Raw genomic sequence first — 20,732 nt, forward strand, 5'->3', positions numbered from 1 at the left:
CAGTACTAGGCACTGTATATGTGTTGGCTCATTAAGTCCCTACAATGAGATGGTCTGACTTTTTATAATTTTCTAAGTCTGGAAATTGAGACTTGGAGATGCTAGGATCACGTAGCTATGAAATATTAGAACTGGGGCACCAACACAGTCTAACCACTATTTATAATACAGTCAGCGCTCTTGACCGACTCTCGGGTTCCGAATCATCTCCTTCAACCAACCGAATCACTGATGGAAAAAATTGGGGGAAATTCCAGAAAGTTCCAAAAAGCAAAGTTTGATTTGCTAATTGCCGAGCAACTATTTACATAACATTTATATTGCATTTACAACTATTTACATTGTATTAGGTACTATAAGTAATCTAAACTATGCAGAAGGATGTGCCCAGGTTATATGTAAATACTATGCCATTTTATATAACGGACCTGAGCATGGTGGATTTGGGTATCTGTGGGAGTCCTGCAACTAGTACCCTACAAATACCAAGGAATGACTGTACCTCAATCTCTGTGTGGTAAGTCACCCTGGAATGGGTACACCAATACAAGAGACCTGAAGCTGAAGAATGCCTGGCATATGTCAGGAGCAGTTAGATCTTGGTGGCCACTGTGGCTTGAGAGGAATGGACTAGGGGGGAGAGAAGGAGGGGTTTAAAGTTATGGAAATGGGAAGAAGAGCAAATGGTGGAGAGTTTTAGGTAGTATAGATTAATATGCTGTAGTGAGGGCAGGAGTGGAAGTAGGGAGGTAAGAGGCTATTGAAATAATTCAGGTGAGACATGTTAGTGCCTTAGTCTAGGTTGGTAGCAGTGGAGATACTGAGAAGTCGTCAGATTCTAAATGCATTGTGAAGGTAAATTGGGATGTGAGAGATTTTTAACTAGAGCAACTGGAAGGATGGAGTTGCCGTTAACTGAAGTGGGGAAGGCTCTGAGTGAAGCAGGTTTGGGCAGGTTAAGTTTCATATGCTATTTTAGTTATCCAAGTGGAATTGTGGAGTAGACAACTATATGAATCCAGGGAAGTTCAGGAAAGAGATCCAGACAGAGGACATAAATTTTGGGGTTCTTGATATCTAGGTAGTATTTTAAGCCATGACTTAAATACATAAAATACACCAAAAGATTGAGGGTAGATAAAGAGAAGAAATCCAAGGAGAGAACTTATTATAGGTTGGAAGAATCTGTAAAAGAGACTGGAAAGAAGCAGCTAGTTAGCTAAGGAAAAAAAAAACAACCCAGGAGTTTGGTGTTCTGGTAGCTGAGGAAATATCGTTTTTGAGGAGGAAAGAGGAATTAACCACATTAAATGCTGCTCTTAGATCAAGTTAGATGTGGACTGAGAACTGACCATTAGATTAGCAGTGTGGATTAGAAACCTTGGCAAAAGCAGTTTTGTTGGAATTGAGTGAAAGCCTGAGTGAAATAGGGTTACAAGAAGATTGGAAACTGAGTATAGACAATTTTTTTTAAGGAGTTTTGCTGTAAAGGCTGCAGAGAAATGGAGTGTATGTCCAAGGATGAAGTGGGAACAGTCCCCATAGGATTAGGTATATCTCTTCTGCGCATGTCTCTAAGGTTACACTTCTTACTTTGTATCACAATAGAGTCTGTGCCCACACTGGACTGTGCATTCCATGACTATGCATTCCTATGCAGCTGTATCCTGTTTTTTGTCCCCAGTGCCTAGCCTAGCTCCTGGCAGGCAGATATAATGATATATAGGTTTGAATGAAAAAACAAAGTCATTTACCTTTTTAGGATTCTACTTTTAAACCACTTTTGATTATATTCATACTTTCAGATGTTATATGAAGGGTTCTGCAAATACTTATATACAAAGTATATTATTTAAGTCATGATTTACTTCTTAGAATATATTTATCAGTTATCCTTTTTCCCTTTATTAATCAGTACTGTGATGTCCTGCTTTCTTTCTTTCTTTTTTTACTTCAGTGATGGAGTACCCAGTGATGGAAACTGGTTCACTTTTTACCTCAGGAATTAAAAGACATGTGAAAGAGAAAAGAATTTCAAAGGCTGCTAAGTTGAATGTTTCTCTTGCTTCAAAAATCAAAACAAAAATAATAAGTAAGTGTTATTAGTCTTAAAGTATACTCACATTTTTACTTTTTTCTGGAGAATTGATATAGTATTTGTTACTTTTTCAAGTATAGAAAATGACTAAAATGACTATTTTGTTAAATGAGACTTTCTCTATTCAATTCTTCCTATCTCCTTCAACTCCTGTTAGTTGGGTGGTTATGAAGATTTACTGTCAGTGGTGACAGCTGAATTTTCAGCAGTGAGACTGGGGTGGCCCAAGGCAGCTACCTCCTACACTGCAAAGAAAATACCAACGTGACATTTCTGAAAAAGAGCTGAAAAAAAAGTGACGGATTGTCCTTCTGACATGTTGCAGCATTTGGATGATGGGTAATCTAGAGGTGGTTGGCCCAGATAGTGTGCTGTAGTGGGTGATTTTATGTAACCAAAGCTCATCATGAGGGCACTGAGCTCTTTGGAGATGGTGTTTCATGGATTCTGGAGCTAAGACGTCAGAAGGCAAAAAAAAAAAAAAGTCAGGCAAAAAAAAAAAAAATCAGGGAAACGCCCCCAAATAAATTGTCATTACTTCTGAAAATTATCTCAATGATTCATTTCCATCTTAGCAGGATTGGGGAAGGTTTCCTGTTGATCAACACGTGTGAAAAGTAGTTGTGCCTTGTGAAATAGCCCAGCCTCCTGAGTATCTTTAAATCGTAATGTTGCTCCTACCCAGGTCTCTAGGACCATTTTTTGTATTAGACCACTTTCTATAGTGGCAGTTTCCTATTCTCTTTGGCAGGACCATTGCACGCCCACTGCTAGGAAGGAATACACTGAGTCTGAGGAGTGCAACAGGAAAATGTTATTAACCTTTAGCTTCTGGAAGTCCTAAACTGGTTCTAGTCTATTTCCACTTGATATCAAAGGTGGCTGTCTGAATCTACTTTCTTTGTGCCAAAAATAAAGTACTTTTTGGACTGGTTTTTTTAGATGCCCAAGCTGTCCCTGACATAAATTTTGGGGTTCTTGATATCTAGATAGTATTTAAAAAAATATTATTAGTATTATAAACTATTATTACCATTACTATTACTATAGCTATTAATACTATTACATAAAAATATATATTACTATTATAAAACATATTACATATACTATAACTTTAAATCCACGGGATGTGTTATTGAATAGTGGCATGTAAATCAAAATTATGAAAATATAATTATGCTTTAGGTGTACTAAGGGAACGCTATATGTAAGGTGAGCATTACCAAGGAATTCACAATTAAATTTCTTTTGCTAACAACGGGAAAGCATTCTGATTTAAATTATATTTACATAGTACTTGTAAAGAGAAGAGGTCAAGTTTAGATTGCAGTAGATACCTAGAAATAAGAGGTAGGATATCTAAGGTGGAGGTAGACGATCCCACAGGGTTTAGATGATCTGTCCAAAATTACAGTAAGTATGCTGCCTTTCTACTTGTGGTTTTGAAAAATGGACTTCGGGAGCATTAATTTGTTCAGTTCTGGAGCCACAGAAACTGGCTCTAAAATTTTCACAGATTGGCTACCCTAATTTCTCTAGGACATCTTTAGTTAGAGCTGTGGGATCAGCTTCTCCATTCTACCTCCTCGTCAAGGGTAGGAAGGAAGGCAGAGCAACAAGTATCAAGATTTAGTTTTTGTGACTGATCTAATTATCTAGAATACTGTGTCTATATTAGAGTCCTCTTATTCCTAACTCTGTATTCACAAACATTCTGGATTTCTCACAACTCTTATTCACCTTCTATCTAGCTTTTATTTCTTCAGCTCCAAACTCTGGGTACATTTTTTTCAAAATTCCATCTGTGTTGTCATGCTCTCCTTTTCTAACTTCAGCTAAAACTTACAAAGTGAAATATGTTTTGTCCAAAGTAGTTTTATTAAGGAATATGAAAATGTATTAAGATGTTCAATATTAACTTTTACAATTTTTTTACAGACAATTCTTCTATTTTCAAAATTTCTTTAAAACACAACAACAGGGCATTAGCTCAGGCTCTTAGCAGAGAGAAAGAGAATTCTCGAAGAATTACAACTGAAAAGATGCTATTGCAAAAAGAAGTGGAGAAACTGAATTTTGAGAACACATTTCTTCGTCTAAAGCTAAATAATTTGGTATGGAAACTATTTTGTGTTCGAATTCTAAAACTGTATTATTTTAGAAGGTCTAAATGTTTTTCAAACCTGTAATTAATGTAAAGAAATTATTGAAAGGGTGTGCCATGTTAATGGACAAACTGTTAATGGGTAATAAAATAGGTGTCTTGAATCTACATTCTAAATGTGTACTTGTGGCTCTGCAAACTAATATAATACCTTGATCAACATTTGATTGCTTATTGTAAGCAAAACTTGATACATTAATATATTTTAAGAAGATGGGCATAATTCCTCCAGTGAATTGAAAGGAGGGAAGTTCCCTGAGTGTTTGTATTCTCTCTTAATGGCAACATTCCACTGGCTGCAAGCCAAGTAGAATGAAGATTGTAGTCCTTGCTTTTCCTTCCAACTTCCAACTCTGTCCACAGCAGGGCAGTAAAAGCGAGTGCTTAGCTCGGTGACAGCTACAGCTATAGCTCTAACTCCAAAATGAGTAGAAATTAATTTAAAATGGAAAAATGACTTACTATACTCCTTGGAGGTTAAATTCCTGTGGCTGACAAACTGTGTTCAGTTGCCACATGATGTATTATTATTATGAGAAGATTAAAAACTGTAGGAAGGGACTTCCCTGGCGGTTCAGTGGCTAAGACATTGTGCTTCCAATGCAGGGAGCTTGAGTTTGATCCCTGGTCATGGAACTAAGATCCCACATGCTGCGTGGTGCTGCCAAAAAAAAAAGTAGGAAAATTTATGATCGATAGCTCAAAAGCATTCAAAACGTGTGCGTATGTGTCTGTGTCTGAACTATGCAGTGTAGCACCTTTTTAACCTAATGTGATCTGTTATTTTTTAAGTCTTCTCAACTGATGGTATTTGTAAATGTATGGTATAACAAACTCCAAATCTTAGTTGATTAGAAGGCTCTTTCTTTATTTCAGAATAAGAAGCTTATAGAAATAGAAGCACTCATGAACAATAACTTGATAACTGCAATTGAAATGAGCACTCTTTCTGAGGTAAGTAGAATTTGTGTCTAAATAGTGTAATATTTTTAGCATTACTGAGGATAATTGAGATTAGTTAAGTAGCATCAAGGTTAGAGATGCATATCTTAAACTTTGTACCAAGGAATAGAGATAATATTAATTTTAATTGTCTAACAGCACATTATTATTTGATATAATAGGTTATTGAAATTTTTATATAAAAATTAGCTTTCAATTAAAAGTAACACAGGATTAGACAGCTTGTGGAACACAAGACAAAACAGACTCAAAAACATTAAAGATATTAGTAGAAAAGTCGTATTTCAAATTAGGGAAGAATTTGTATTATTTTTAAAAAGATGGACACAATCGAAAAACTATTGGGGAAAAAAATAGAGGTAGATCCTAGATCCCCATGTTCTTCAAGGGTCAAATGTATATGTAGAAATATTGTATATGCATGAGTATAGATGTGTGTATTTATTCATAGGCATAGAGTAAAGTTTGGGAGTTTATATACCAAAATATTAGTAGTGATTATCTTTGATGGCATGATTAAGGATGAACTGTGTTTAACCTTATCATCACATTATTCTCATTAAACTATTGAAGGCTAAACACAAGAATTGTTCTATTACTGTTAATATCCTTGTATAATTTGGTACTTTAATGGCAAATATGATCTAATGAGATTAGAAATTTCATTCATTTTCATTTTCAAAATGTCCTTTCAAAATGTCCTTTTCAAAAATAGTTCCATCAGAGTCCCTTTCATCTGCCAAGTAGCAAGAAGAAACGGGTTAGTAAACAGTGCAAATTGATGCGTCTTCCATTTGCAAGGTAATTGCTTCAAAACTTGGCTAAATACTGACTGGTGCACTTTTACCTGAATTGGACTTCGAAAAGTTTTTATTTGGTTTGCTTCCTTGAAACAGAAAAACATTTAAAAATAAATAATGAAACACTTGTCAATATTGTACCAGTGAAAGAAATTGAAGATATAATCGAATAGAATTCAGTTTAAACTTTGAAATAATATTCAGCTTTCCCATAGTTTCTAGAGAAGAAAGAGGCACAGGTAGACCATGAGTTACATAGGTTTGAATTACACACTGGTTCAGAATACTTAGATTTTCATACAACATAATCTCTGTGTGTTATGCAATGTTCAGGTTTCATCAACCTGTAGTTGCCTGTTAAGGTAGAAATGAGATGGTTTGTGGTATCTTGCTACAGGTTGTATTTCTAGGGCTCCAAGGAAACTTACCCATCAATTCAATAACCAAGGTCATCTATAGAATCCTACTACTCTTCAGTTCTTTCTTTTCCTCCAGGTCACCACTGGTCTCGTGTTTTCTGCTGGGTAAATCTTATAACTATTTCTACCTTTATTATCTTGCATACTACTCAGACTTTAAAATTAACTTTCATCATTACTATTCTCCTGACCAAAATTCCCATTTCTTGATTATTTGATTATAATCTTAGTAAATACCCTATTTCAAACCTATCAATTTTAAGGACAATTACTGAGGTCCAGAGAGGTAAAATGACTCACTGAATTAATAGCATTGATCAGAATTGTCTTGTCTCTTTTAGACAATGTTCTTTCTGTTACATAAATTATAGGTTTAATGCATTTTTTAAGTGTACAAAGTGCACTTATGTTTTGAAGTGGTATCTGTACTATAGTAAAAAAAAATTCTTTTATCCACTGTGTCATTTTCTATTCATTCCAGTTTGTTTCATTGTTTTGTCTATTCTGTACTGGCGCCACATTGCACCTGTACATTTTAATTAATATAGTTTTAAAATAGTACATTTTGTTGTTTGTAGGTGCTCAGTTCTTTTTCAAGACAATCTTGGCCGTCATTATGCATGCATTATTTCATGTAAATGTATGAATCAAGTGTTAACTTGCCCTCCAGAAAATTTTATTGTTTTTTAAGTAAACTTTTGTTTGAAATATAATGTACGTTTTAGAAAAGTACAAAAATCTTTAGAGAATGGTGACTTTTCACAGTGAACACTATATGGTATAGCCAACACCCAGACCAAGAAACAGATTATTACCAGTACCTCAGATATCCTTGTGCCCCTTGCCAGTCACTACTCATCACCCACCCAAGGATAAATATTATCCTGACTACTAACATTGTAGATTCATTAATTTTGCCTAGTTTTGAATTTCCTATAATGAAATCATACAGGATGTATGATTTTGGTCTCTGGCTTCTTTAACTCAACATTGTGTTCGTGAGATTTCATCCATATTGTCCTATGTAGTTGTAGATCAGTCATTCTCATTGCTGTGTAGTATTCCATTGTATGATTATTCTATAATTTATCCATCCTTCTGTTTTTAGGTTTTTTTTCTAGGTTTGGTCTATTATAAATAATTCTACCTTGTATCTGCCTTTTGATTAATATATGTGTACATTTCTGTTGGGTATATACTTAGGAGTAGAATTGCTGGGTTTACATGTATTTGGCTTTGGAAGGAACTGCTAAACAGTTTTCTAAAGGGATTATGCCAGTTTACATTTCTAACAGCAATATATGAGAATTCCTGTTGTTCTGTATCTCCAAAAACACTTATTATTGTCTGTCTTTTTCATTTTAGCCATATGGGGTGTAGAGGTATTACGCTGAAGTTTTAATTTCCCGATACTTAATGAAGTTAGGCATCTGTTTATATGTTTATATGTTTCTTTTCTTTCAGGTTATCTTTTTTTTTTTTTTTTTTTTGCAGATTTGTAGGAGTTCTTTCTATACATTCTGTATAAATTCTTTGTGCATACAAATGTCTGTTACTCTGTGGCTTGCCTCTTTCCTCTCTTAATGGTATCTTTGGATGAACCCAATTTACATATCTATATCTATTTGTCCCCCTCCTTCTTATGGTTATGCTTTCTTTGTGTTTTAAGAAAGCCTTTACCAATTTCAAGGTCATGACGTGTTCTCCTATGTATGTTTTCTTTTAAAGCTTTATTATTTTCCCTTTCATGTTTAGATCTTCAGTCTACCTAGAATTTGGGGTATGATGTGAGAGAAGAGTCATTTATTTTTTTAGTGTGGAAATCCTGTTGACCTTGAACCATCTATCGAAAAGACCATCCTTTCCCCACCTCATTGCAGTGTCATCTGTATAAAAAATTAAGTGACTGGATATGTATGGGTCTATTTCTGAACTCACTATTCTATTACGTAAGTCTTTTTGTCAAAACCACACTATCTTAATTACTAGCTTTATAACAAGTCTCAATATTTGATAGTTTGAATCTCTATTTTAGTTATTTATGCTTTAAAAATATATATTAATTGGCCACTCTTGGCCTTTTGCATTTCCATGTGAATTTTAGAATCAGCTTGTTAGTTTACACACACACACACACTCACACACACACACACACTCACACACACACACACTCACACACACACCCCTGGAACTTTGATTGGGATTATGTAGAATGTAGTTCAGTTTGGGGAAAATTGACACTTTATAAAATTGAGTGTTTCATCCATGACTATGGTATATCACTTTTTAGATATTATGTATGTAGTTTCAGAGCTTTTAGAATACATTTATTGCACATCTTACATTTATTCCTACTTATTTGATGTTTTTAGTGCTATTCTTGATAGTTTTCAAATTTTCTTTTTCTTTTTGATGATAATATATAGAAATACAACTAATTTTTGAATATTGACCTTGTTTACATTGACATTGCTATTAATTTTAATAGTTTATCCATAGTTTTTAAAAAATTTTCTATTAATAGAATTTTATTATTTGTAAATAAGAACAGTTTTCCCTTCACCTGCCTCTCCAGTTTATAGGCCTTTTATCTTTTGTTTCTTACCTTGTTGGACTGATTATGTCTTGTTCAGTAATGAATAAAAGTACTAACAGTGGGTACTCTTATTGTATTCCCATTATTTAATATGTTTGCTCTTAGGTTTTTATAGATTCTCCTTATCAGATTAAAGTAGTTCCATTGTACTCCTAGTTTGCTGAGAGTTTTTTCATCAATGACTGTTGGATTTTATCAAATGCTTTTTCTGTCACTATTGAGAAGATAATATTTTTCTCTTTTTTTCTATTAATATAATGAATTTTTTATATTTTTTTCTACTAAGGTAATGAATTATAATTGATATTTTTAATGTTAAATCACTTACAATCCTGAAATGAATTGCTCCTGATGATATATCCCTTTGATATATATCACTAAATTTATTTTGCTAATCCTTTAAAGGATTTTTGCATGTATTTTAATAATGAAGATGATGTATAATTTTCCTTTATTATAATATATTTTGTCAAGTTTTTTTTTGTTTTTTTGTTTTTTTTGTGGTACGCGGGCCTCTCACTGTCGTGGCCTCTCCTGTTGCGGAGCACAGGCTCCGGACACGCAGGCTCAGCAGCCATGGCTCACGGGCCCAGCCGCTCTGTGGCATGTGGGATCTTCCCGGACCAGGGCACGAACCCGTGACCCATGCATCGGCAGGCGGATTCTCAACCACTGCGCCACCAGGGAAGCCCTATTTTGTCAAGTTTTGATATTTATATTATACTGGTCATAGTAAGTGAATTGATAGATACCCCTCTTTCTATTTTCTGGAAGTATTTGTGTAAAAAAAATATTTTTCTTTAAATATTTGGGAGAAGTTATCTGGACCTGAAGTTTTTTTGTGGAAATATTTTTGATAACATCCCATTTTAATAGATGTAAGAATATTCAGCTTTTCTATTTTTTCTTTTGTCAGGTTTGTTAATTTTTAAAAAGATTTGTCCATTTCATTTAAACTATCAAATTGTTGGCATATAATCATTCAGAATAGCTTTAGTTACACATTTAATGTCTGCTGTAGGGTACATATGATCTCTTTTTCTTTCTCAATATTGGTTATTTGTTTTTTCTCACTTTTTTCTTGATTAGTTTTGCCCTAGAGATTTATCAATGTTATCATCTTTGCATAGATGAATCATCTTTGAGGTTATGTTGATCCTTCTTTTAGTATATTTATTTTCTATTGCATTTATGCTGCTTCTTATCTCTTCTTTTTTTAAATTTTATTGAAGTATAGTTGATTTACAGTGTTGTGTTTATCTTTTCAATTTAAAAGTTTTATTATTGCTGTAATTATTTGTTTCTTAAAATGGTTTAGATTATTGTTTTTAAGCCTTTTCAAAAATATGAAGTTGTTGGTGCATAGCTGCCTACATTTAAGGCTATTTTTCTCCTTTAGCTGCATCCCACATTTTTTGATAAGCTGTATCCTTAATTTCAAAGTATTTATTACCTTCGGTTCAGATACATTGTTTGACTCATGGATCATTTAGAAGATTATTTAATCTCCAAGCAGCTGGGTGTTTTCTTCTAATTACTTTTTGTTGGTTTCTAATTTAATTCCTTTGTGATTACAGAATATAGTTCAAGTGCTTTTAGTCGTTTTAAATTTATTGAGACTTGCATTAGAACACAGTTTGGTCTAATTTGGTAAATATTTTTGGTACACATGGAAAGAATGTGTATTTTGTGGCTGTTGGATGCAGTATTTTATTTATGTCAGGTTTGCTGATGATGTTGTTCAGACTTTCCATATCCTTCCTGCTTCTCTTGTCTGTTTATCAGCTGTTGAGAGAAGTGCATTAAAGTCTACCACTGTGGTTATGGATTTATCTATTTCTCCTTTTAGTTCTGTCAGTTTTTTGCTTTATATATTTTAAAGTTGTTACTAGATGCATATAAATTTGGATTGATTTGTTTTCCTGATAAATTGTTTTATCAATATGAAATATTTCTGGAAATAATACTGCTTTAAAGTCTACTTATCTGATATAACATTGCCATGGTATATCCTTTTCTATACTTTCAAACTCTCTGTTATATTTAAAATGCATGTAGGTTTACCTTTTTTAAAAAATGAATTTAATGTAATATCATCTCTTTTAATTAGAATAGCTGTTATGTTTACAATTTAATATAATTCCTGAGAGAGTTGGATTTATATCTGCCATCTAGTTATTTTCTATTTGAGCTACCTTTCTTTTTTTTTTTTTTGCGGTACGCGGGCCTCTCACTGTCGCAGCATCTCCTGTTGCAGAGCACAGGCTCCGGACGTGCAGGCCCAGCAGCCATGGCTCACGGGCTCAGCCGCTCCACGGCACGTGGGATCTCCCGGACCAGGGTACAAACCCGCGTCCCCTGAATCGGCAGGCAGACCCTCAACCACTGTGCCACCAGGGAAGCCCAAACCACCTGTTTTATGTTCCTTTTTTCTCTCCTTTATTTCACTTGAAATAAAATATTTTTCATAATTTAATTTTCCTTGTCTATTAACTTCTATTCCTGTATGATGACCCTAATGATAGCAACACTCATCCTTGATTTATTATACCCTAATACTGATTATATAATACTCTGCGGCATGTGGGATCCTCCCAGACCGGGGCACAAACCCGTGTTCCCTGCATCAGCAGGTGGACTCTCAACCACTGCGCCACCAGGGAAGCCCACAAATAAGCTTCTTGCATTTTATTTCCTTCTGAGATAATTTTCCTTCTGCCTGAAGAAATCCTTTATTATTTAGTGCAGGTACTAGCAATGCATCCACTCAGTTTTTATTTTTCTGGAAACATATTCATATCACTTTCATTTTTAAAGATTATGTTTACAATTATAAAACTTTAGGTTATTAAATTTTAGCAATTTAAAGGTTTCATTGTCTTCTGGCTTCTGTCTTTACTATTGAAAAGTTGGCACCATTTCTGCAAGTTGAAGAAATTCCTTTTTATTCCGGTTTGCTGAGAGTTTTAATAATGAATTTGTATTGAATTTTGTCAAATTTGTTTTTTCTGTATCTGTGGAGAGAATCATAACTTTTCTCCTTTGTTCTATTAATGTTACTTTGATTTTTTTTATGTTAAACCAACTTTACATTCCTAGAATAAATTCCACTTGGTCATGGTGTATAATAATGGTGTATTATTCTTTCTGTGTGTTGATGGATTTGATTTGCTAATAATTACTTAAAGAATTTTGTACTTATTTTCATAAGGAATATTGGTCTATAATTTTCTTATTATATATTTGATAGGTTTTGATAATGGTTATGCTGCCTTTGTAAAATGAGATAAGCATTCTCTCTTCCTCCATTTTCTGAAAAAAATTGTACAATTGGTATTTCTTCCTTAAGTATTTGAGAGAATTCATAAGAGAAGTGGGTCTGGAGTTTTTAATTATTAATTTCATTTCTTAGATAGATATGGAGGGCTTTTCAGATTTTCTGTTCTTTTCAGGTCAACTTAGAAAATATTTGTCTTTTTAGAAAATTATCCATTTCATCTAGACAGTAAAGTTTGATCAAACTAGTTAGAGTATTGTCAATTTGATGGATCTCTTAAAAAAACTCAGCTTTTGGTTTCATTGGTTTTTTTTTCCTCAATTTTTTTTTTGGTTTCATATTTCTTTGGTGTCTGCACCTTATTATTTCCTTTTTTAAATATTGAGATATAGTTCACATAACATAAAATTTCTCATAATATGAAGTTTATTTTTAAAGTATACAATACAGTGGTTTTTAATATATTCACAAAGTTGTACAACATTCACCACTCTCCAATTCCAGAATATTTTCATCACTCCAAAAAGAAAACCTATATCTATTAGTAGTCATTTCTCATCTCTTCTTCCCCAGCCCCCAGCAACCACTAATCCACTTACTGTCTCTATGGATTGTCTATTTTGGATATTCGTATGAATGGAATCACACAGTATGTCGCCTTTTATGTCTGGCTTCTTTCACTTGGCATAACATTTTCAAGTTTCATCCATATTATAACATGTATTAGTATTTCATTCCTTTTAATGACTGGTTAATATTCTATGGTATGGATAAACTACGTTTTGTTTATCCATTTATCTGTTAATGAGCATTTGTGCTGTTTCCACTTTTAGGCTGTAAATGAGTATTGGTACTATGAATATCCATATAAAAGTTGTTGTGTGGACATATTTTTCACTTTCTTGGGTGTACCCTTACCAGTGGAATTGCTGGATCATATAACTCTATGTTTAACTTTTGGAAGAATTGGCAAACTGTTTTCCAAAGGTGCTGTACTGTTCTACATTCCCATCAGCAAAGTATTAGGGTTCCAGTTTCTCTATATCCTCACTAACACTTGTTATTATCTATCCTCTTGATTATAGCCATCCTAGTGGATATGAAATGGTATCTCACTGTGGTTTTGATTTGGATTTTTTGGGTGACTGATGATACTGAGCATGTTTTCTTGTGCTTATTGGCCATTTATTTATTTGGATCATTCTCTGTTGATTATCTTTTTCTCTTGAGTTTGAATCATGTTTTTCTGTTGCTTCATATATTGAATAATATTGGATTGTACCCTCAACATTGTGACTCCTATGTTGTAGAAAATCTGGATTCAGGTATATTCCTCCAACAAGTTTGATGTTTTATTTTAGTAGATAGTTACCTTATCTGAACTCAGACTTGTTATTACTTTCCTGTGATGAACAACATATGAAATCTCATTTCAGTTCTATAATCCTTAGCTGGGCCGCTTGGAATCTTTCTCATATATGTGATTCAGGAATGAGCTAGAGATTTGGAGAGAGTTTATGCACAAAATTTGGGGCTTCCCTGTCTACTTTTTCTGTTATTTCTCCCATCACACACACTTTACAGCAGTTGTAGTTGCCCTGAATTCTGACCTTGAACTAATAATAGTAAGACTGGATTTCTAACTTCTAGAAAATGTGGCACTGACTGAGGTTTGTAAACAGTGAGAAGCTCACCCTTTTTCTAAGTGCCAACCCCTCTTCTGTATCTAGTTGCTTTTTATTCACTCTCCAGTGACTTCGGGTAGTTGTTTTTTAAATATTTTATCCAGAATTTATAGTCATTATGTTTGATAAGGTTGATTCAATAGTAGCTATTTGGCCATTACCTGAAGCAGAACCTTTCCTCTGTGAAATAAACAATTTTTGCTTACCTGTTTTTTCAAGTGGTATAGACATTTCCTCCCAATGGCTATTCTACTAATAGGTGGCTTTAAATTTTTAACAAATATTTTCTAGTATTTATTTTTATCATTATCATAATTTTTAAATATCTATGATTTGTTTGGCATACAAAGCAAAATCCTTATCATTGGAGCATATTACTCTTTCTTCTTTGAATTCAAAAAGGTCATTTTGTCTATTTCCATAGATTTCTTTTTCCCCCATAGATTTAACTACTCTAGGAATATGGCTTTAGTTTACATGGATACCTTTTTGAAACACAGCAGACTTTATTACACACAAAAATTTACATACCAATTGTACTTGTTTGAAACCAGAGGAATAGTTTTGACTTTTCCATAGAATTAATTACTGGAAAATTATAAATATTATACACGAATATTTATAAGTATGTTTGAACTTTATTCATTTCATTAATATTATTGTCCTAATAGCCCAACCAGTGATTATATCATTTATCTCCTTTTGGAGTCACTGGAGATAAGGGGATAAGAAGCATTCCTGTTTTACTCCTCTATACTATTAGACACTACCTATTTCCTACCTTCATTGAACACAAAATGGTATAATTGCCTTCATTGAACACAAAATGGTATAATTTAAAAAAAAAATGGTATAATTGCCTTCATTGAACACGAAATGGTATCAGGGTGGGTTTGTAGTTGGATCTTAAATAAATGGAATATAGAAAGAACTATCCATGTAATTTTCTAAATAATTTTTGTAAAATACAAAATTCCTCATTCATTCTTACTTGCTCATAGGGTTCCATTAACTTCAAATGATGATGATGATGAAGATAAACAGAAAATGCAGTGTGACAATATCATGTCAAAGACATCACCTGATAGCCCCTCTTTGGTATCAACTCAGCATAACTTGGAATTGTTATTTCTTAAAGAAAATGATCAGAATGTTTGTGGTGTAAATGATTCAAAACACATTTCTTCTATTGTTGATATACTTCCCAAAGGTGAGATTTTTTTTTTTAATTCATTTTGAGTGTCAGTATTAAATAGTTAACATTCATTGGATTTTCTTCTTGGGGGCCATCACGTATAAACAGTTAATAAGTTAGACTTCTTATGTTACAGATTTCCTAACTTCTACTATTTAAAATTTCTGGTGAAAAAAATTAGTTTAAAAGTAAATATGCCAGGACTTCCCTGGTGGTGCAGTGGTTAAGAATCTGCCTGCCAATGCAGGGGGCATGGGTTCAGTCCCTGGTCCAGGAAGATCCCACATGCCATGGAGCAACTAAGCCCATGCACCACAACTACTGAGCCTGCGCTCTAGAGCCTGTGAGCCACAACTACTGAGCCTGTGTGCCACAGCTACTGAAGTCTGTGCACCTAGAGCCTGTGCTCCACAACAGGAGAAGCCACTGCAATGAGAAACCCATGCACCGCAACGAAGAGTAGCCCCCGCTCGCCGCAACTAGAGAAAGCCCGTGCGCAGCAATGAAGACCCAATGCAGCCAAAAAATAAATATGCCAACAAATGTCAGGTCTACAGTGGCCTAATACTACTACTCTGGAAACAGTATTTAGAAGTGAGCTGGCCTAAAGAGGTTTACTTGGTATCTTAGCTTATGAATTGAAAGACATGATATATTATTTAGTTATATCTTCTCTTTTTCATAGATATAAAAATTGAGGTTCTAGATAAGTGTAGTGACTTTTTCAAGATCATAACCAATTGGTGATAAAGCAAGAACTTGAGCCTAGGTGATGGTTGAGCAAGAAAAAGTGATGACACTTACATTTTAATTTTATGGTATTTTAAGATAATAATCCTGTGGTGTAGTCTGGCTTATGTATTTGACGTAGAATTTCAGATTGGGATATGGAACCATAACTATATTGAATTTGGAGTTTGAATTATTTTTCCTTTTTAAAAGGTATATGACTGTGTATATATAATTTTTATAAACTTTAGCTACCTGCTGATAACATTTTGATAGTAATCCTTATCAGAGTTATCACTGTTACTCCAGACTCCTCTCACTTAGAAACATATGTTAATGTTAATGGCTCTATTGTTGGCTATTCTCCACTCTACTGCTGAGGCCAAGGCAGAGTGAATTCCCAGTATATATTTTCTGTACATAGAAATGTAAAATGTGACTTATGACTACTCCATTCAGTTCTACTTTATTTATTAAATATTTATTTATTTTTTAATTTTTAGCTGTGTCGGGCCTTAGTTGCAGCACGCGGGATCTTCATTGCAACATGTGGGATCCTCTGCTGTGGCACACGGGCTTCTCTCTAGTTGTGGCACACAGGCTCCAGAGTGTGTGGGCTGTGTAGTTGTGGCGTGTGGGCTCCAGAGTGTGTGGGCTCTGTAGTTGCAGCACGTGGGCTTTCTCGTTGTGGCCCACTTGCTCAGTAGTTGCAGCGCGTAGGGTTAGTTGCCCCACAGCATGTGGGATCTTAGTTCTCTGACCAGGGATTGAACTCTGATCCCCTGCATTGAAAGGCAGATTCTTAACCACTGGACCACCAGGGAAGTCCCCTACTTTATTTTTTATCAGCATAGATTCTTCATAATATTAGAATCTGAAAAGAACACATTGTAAAAAATCCTTTCTCTGAAACAGTTTGATTCCTAATCTCATTTGTTTAAAATAATAAATTCCTTGTTACTACTTATTTCTGAATTTTGTTTCCCTTTATTTTATAGAAAGCCCTTCCCACTCATACCAAAGTTCCAGGAGTTCTCTAATGAGTGAGATGAAAAATGCCCAGTTGATAAGCCACAGAAAGAAGTCATCTCCTAGTAATGTGACTAAAAGGAAAAAACGTGTATCATCTTGGGAATCAAATAATCCTGCAGACACTCCCTGTATAACAGATTTGGATCAACAACAGATTTCAAGTCCAACATTAAATTGGAATAATGAAATAAAAGGTTGTACTAACGAAGCAGATATTAAAATGCAAAGAAACATAATGTGCCTTCCTGCCTCATCTGAGTCTGCAAGTGAACCTACTGCAGAGGGCATGAATCCAGTTCAGGGTAATGATGACTTTCAATTGCAAAAAACTGTGTATGATGATGACATGGATTTAACTGCTAGTGAAGTAAGCAAAATTGTTACGGTTTCAACAGGCACTAAAAATAAAAGAGATAATAAAAAACCAAATGATTGTGGAATAAAAACTTTCAGAAAAGTGAAAGATCCAAGCTCTGAAAAAAAGAGAGAAAGATCAAAGAGACAATTTAAAAATAGTTCAGATGTGAATATTGAGGAAAAGATCAAAAATGGACCAGAAAGAAGATCTGTTGTCCTGGATGGCAAAGGGGATTCAGAAGAACCAAATTTTATTTTCAGCACTGAACAGCTGACTCAGTTGAACATGCTGAAGAAAATAACCCTTCATAATGGCTTTAATCAGGATGACACACAAAGTACACAGTATAACAAAAAGAAGAAAAGAATTCATGTACCAGATGATCAAGAGGAAACATACTCTTTTTCCCAAAGTTCAGATAAATTCCAGCAGGACAGTAAATTTGATATGGGTCCTAGTTCTCTAGCGTATAAGAAAGGTAAAACTTCTAGACAAACATTTGTGATTCATACGTTAGAAAAAGATAACTTATTCCCAGACCAAAAGGTTAAAGAAACCACCTCTGAAAACCTAGGAGTCACAAGTGAATTTCAAACAGCTTATCTTTCCAACAAAGATAATGGAAAGTTATGTGATTATGAGACCCCAAATATGTTAGATTTGAAAAAGCATGTCACTGATATGCAACCCACTCAGCAAAATGAATCAAAAATAAATAAGAAGCTTAAGCAGAAAATAAATCGGAAGACAGAAATAATTTCTGAAATGAACCAAATACTTGGGGATAATGCCAAAGATGTGCAAGGCCCAGAAAAAGGTAACTTTTCCTTCCAAACCCGAGAGGATAAAGAAATCATCTCTGGAAACCTAGAAGTTTCAAATGACTTTCAAAAGTCTGGTCTTTCCACTAGCAATAATGGAAACCCGTGTGATTGTGAGACCCAGAGTGTATTGGGTCTGCAAAAGCAGATCACTGACATGTACCCTGTTCAGCAAAATGAATCAAAAATTAATAAGAATCTTAGGCAGAAAGTAAATCGGAAGACAGAAATAATTTCCAAAGTGAATCTTTTAGATAATAACAAAAGTGGGTATTGCCCAGAAAAGGGTAACTCTTTCTTCCTAACCCAGGATAAAGAAATTATCTCTGAAAACCTAGAAGGCACAAGTGAGTTTCAAACACCTACTCTTGGTTCCAAAGATAGTAGAAACCTATATGATTATGACACTCAAAATGTTTTGGGGGTGAAAAAGCATGTTTATGATATACAACCTGCTTGTCACAATGAATCAAAAATAGATAAGAAGCTTAGGCAAAAGGTATGTCGGAAGACAGAAATCATTTCTGAAATCAACCAAATATATAAGAATGACGACAAAGGAATGCTTGACCCAGGAAAAGGTAACTTATTTTCTCTAACCCAAAAAGATAAAGAAATCATCCCTGAAAACCTAGAAGATGGAAATGAGTTTCAGATAGCTGATCCTTCCCTCAGAGGTAATAGGAATCCATGTGATTATGAGACTCAAAACATTTTAGGGGTGAAAAAGCATGCTACTGATACAGGGAAGCAAAATGAATCAAAAATAAATAAGAGTCTCAGGCAGAAAGTAAGTCGGAAGTCAGAAATAATTTTGGAAATGAACCAAAAAAATGAATTTAGCGACAAAGGTGTACATGACACAGTAAAAGGTGCCTTCTTTTCCCTAACCCCAAAGGATAAAGAAACCATTTCTGAAAACCTAGAAGTCACAAATGAATTTCAAACGATTTATCTTCCCACCAAAAATAATGGAAATTCATATAAGACGCAGAATATGTTGGATTTGAAAAAGCATGTCACTGATAAGCAACCCGCTCAGCAGAATGAATCAAAAATAAATAAGAAGCTTAGGCAGAAAGTAAATCGGAAGACAGAAATAATTTCTGAAATGTACCAGATATCATTATATGAGGATAATGATAAAGATGTGCATGGCCAAGAAAGCTATACAAAAGATCTTAATTTTAAGATAAATAAATCTAAAAGACTTGAAGGCCAAGGTATTATCAGTGGATACTGTACGGAAATCAACAGTAATGAAAAAGAAAATTGTGGTCAAATTTCAAATCCTTATAAACCAGTTAAAAAGCATGGGAAAGAATCATCAGGCAAGGCAAAGAACATTTTGGCAAAAGGTAACAACAAACCTATTTTGCACTTAACAGGTTCTTCACAGACGTCTGTCTCCTTAGAACCAGGTTTAAAACACACTACTGATGAGACAGATTCTGACCCTGGAAACCAAATGGAACTACATAAGAATCCAAAGCAAAGCACTACAACTCTGAATAAAAAGAGAGATATCCCCTTCGTGGAAGTGACAAAGGAAGGAGAGTGCCAGGTCAAAAAAATAAATAAAATGACATCCAAATCAAAGAAAAGGAAGACCTTCGTAGATCCTTCTCCAGATCGTCATGAACTAATGGAGATAATATCTGACACCGTTCAGGGAATATCAGTTGGCTCTGAATATGCTGTTAAGGAAAAAAATTTGGAAAATGAGGAAATTGTCAAAATGAAGCCAGACTTTTACACAAAAATGTTGAAATCTTTATCTCAGGTATATTCACCTAACAGACAGGATTCTTCCTTTAACAGTGTTCCTGAGGGTTCAAAACCTTTGAGTATTTCTTCTAGTAAAAATCTGAAAGAAAATGTTGCTCTGGAGAGCTCACCCATCTTTCAAATAAGTGATGATGTGCATGAGAAGATGAAAAAGATGAAATTTAAAGTCAACCAAAGAACACAAAGATCAGAAATAGGTATGTCCACACCTGAAATGATCAGGTTTTAAAATTCTATATATTTTTTCATTTAACTAGTAAAGCATTTCCTGTTATAACTGATTTTTATGGAATTTTAAAACAATGTATAATTGTGTAGCCCGATCTGTAGAAGCAATATGGAGGAATTTAAAGAAAGTTTAATACTTTGAGAAGATAACAATGAGAGTGGCTTGGACATTTATACACTAAAAAATGTATTTGGCCTTTAGCACAAAGTTGTCTGATAATGGCATTAGGCAGATAATTTCCTTTTTCATATTTTTGAAGGAAATTGGGTGTTTTAAATGTATATAATAATGAATTGCCCTGGTTTGATTTTACCAAAGACAATTGCAAATTTCTTAAGGTTGGGACTCTCTCCAATAGCATATATTTAATATGATCAAAACTTATTCTAGTTATTTTAGAAGATTAAAAAGTAAACAATACCTACTCCCTTTCCTCAGAGTACATGTATGGAAAAGTAACAGGTATAGTGTTTAAATATGGCAAGTGCTTTAATAAAGGGCTGTTAAGGGATGTAATGACGGGGAATAATTTTGGCTAGAGGAATCTGCAGAGGCATCATCAAATAGATAGCATTTTA

General features: G+C 34.1%; 1 protein-coding gene across 5 annotated transcripts in view; it reads left to right on the top strand.

The window, feature by feature from the left end:
* SGO2 (shugoshin 2) overlaps positions 1–20,732 on the top strand; it is a 47,288-nt gene that overhangs the window by 18,787 nt on the left and 7,769 nt on the right. For 3 of the 5 annotated variants that reach the window (XM_067027541.1, XM_067027540.1, XM_067027542.1), the window contains exons 2-7: positions 1,958–2,092; positions 4,037–4,212; positions 5,139–5,216; positions 5,941–6,026; positions 15,004–15,212; positions 16,925–20,122. In XM_067027541.1, the coding sequence (XP_066883642.1) occupies positions 1,960–2,092; positions 4,037–4,212; positions 5,139–5,216; positions 5,941–6,026; positions 15,004–15,212; positions 16,925–20,122 (3,880 nt within the window). In that variant the 5' untranslated portion in view covers positions 1,958–1,959. The remainder of the gene's footprint in view (positions 1–1,957; positions 2,093–4,036; positions 4,213–5,138; positions 5,217–5,940; positions 6,027–15,003; positions 15,213–16,924; positions 20,123–20,732) is intronic. The other 2 variants (XM_067027545.1, XM_067027543.1) reach the window with 2 other exon arrangements.

This window comes from Kogia breviceps, chromosome 2 (genome assembly GCF_026419965.1).
Source record: "Kogia breviceps isolate mKogBre1 chromosome 2, mKogBre1 haplotype 1, whole genome shotgun sequence".
Taxonomy (NCBI): Eukaryota; Metazoa; Chordata; class Mammalia; order Artiodactyla; family Physeteridae; genus Kogia; species Kogia breviceps.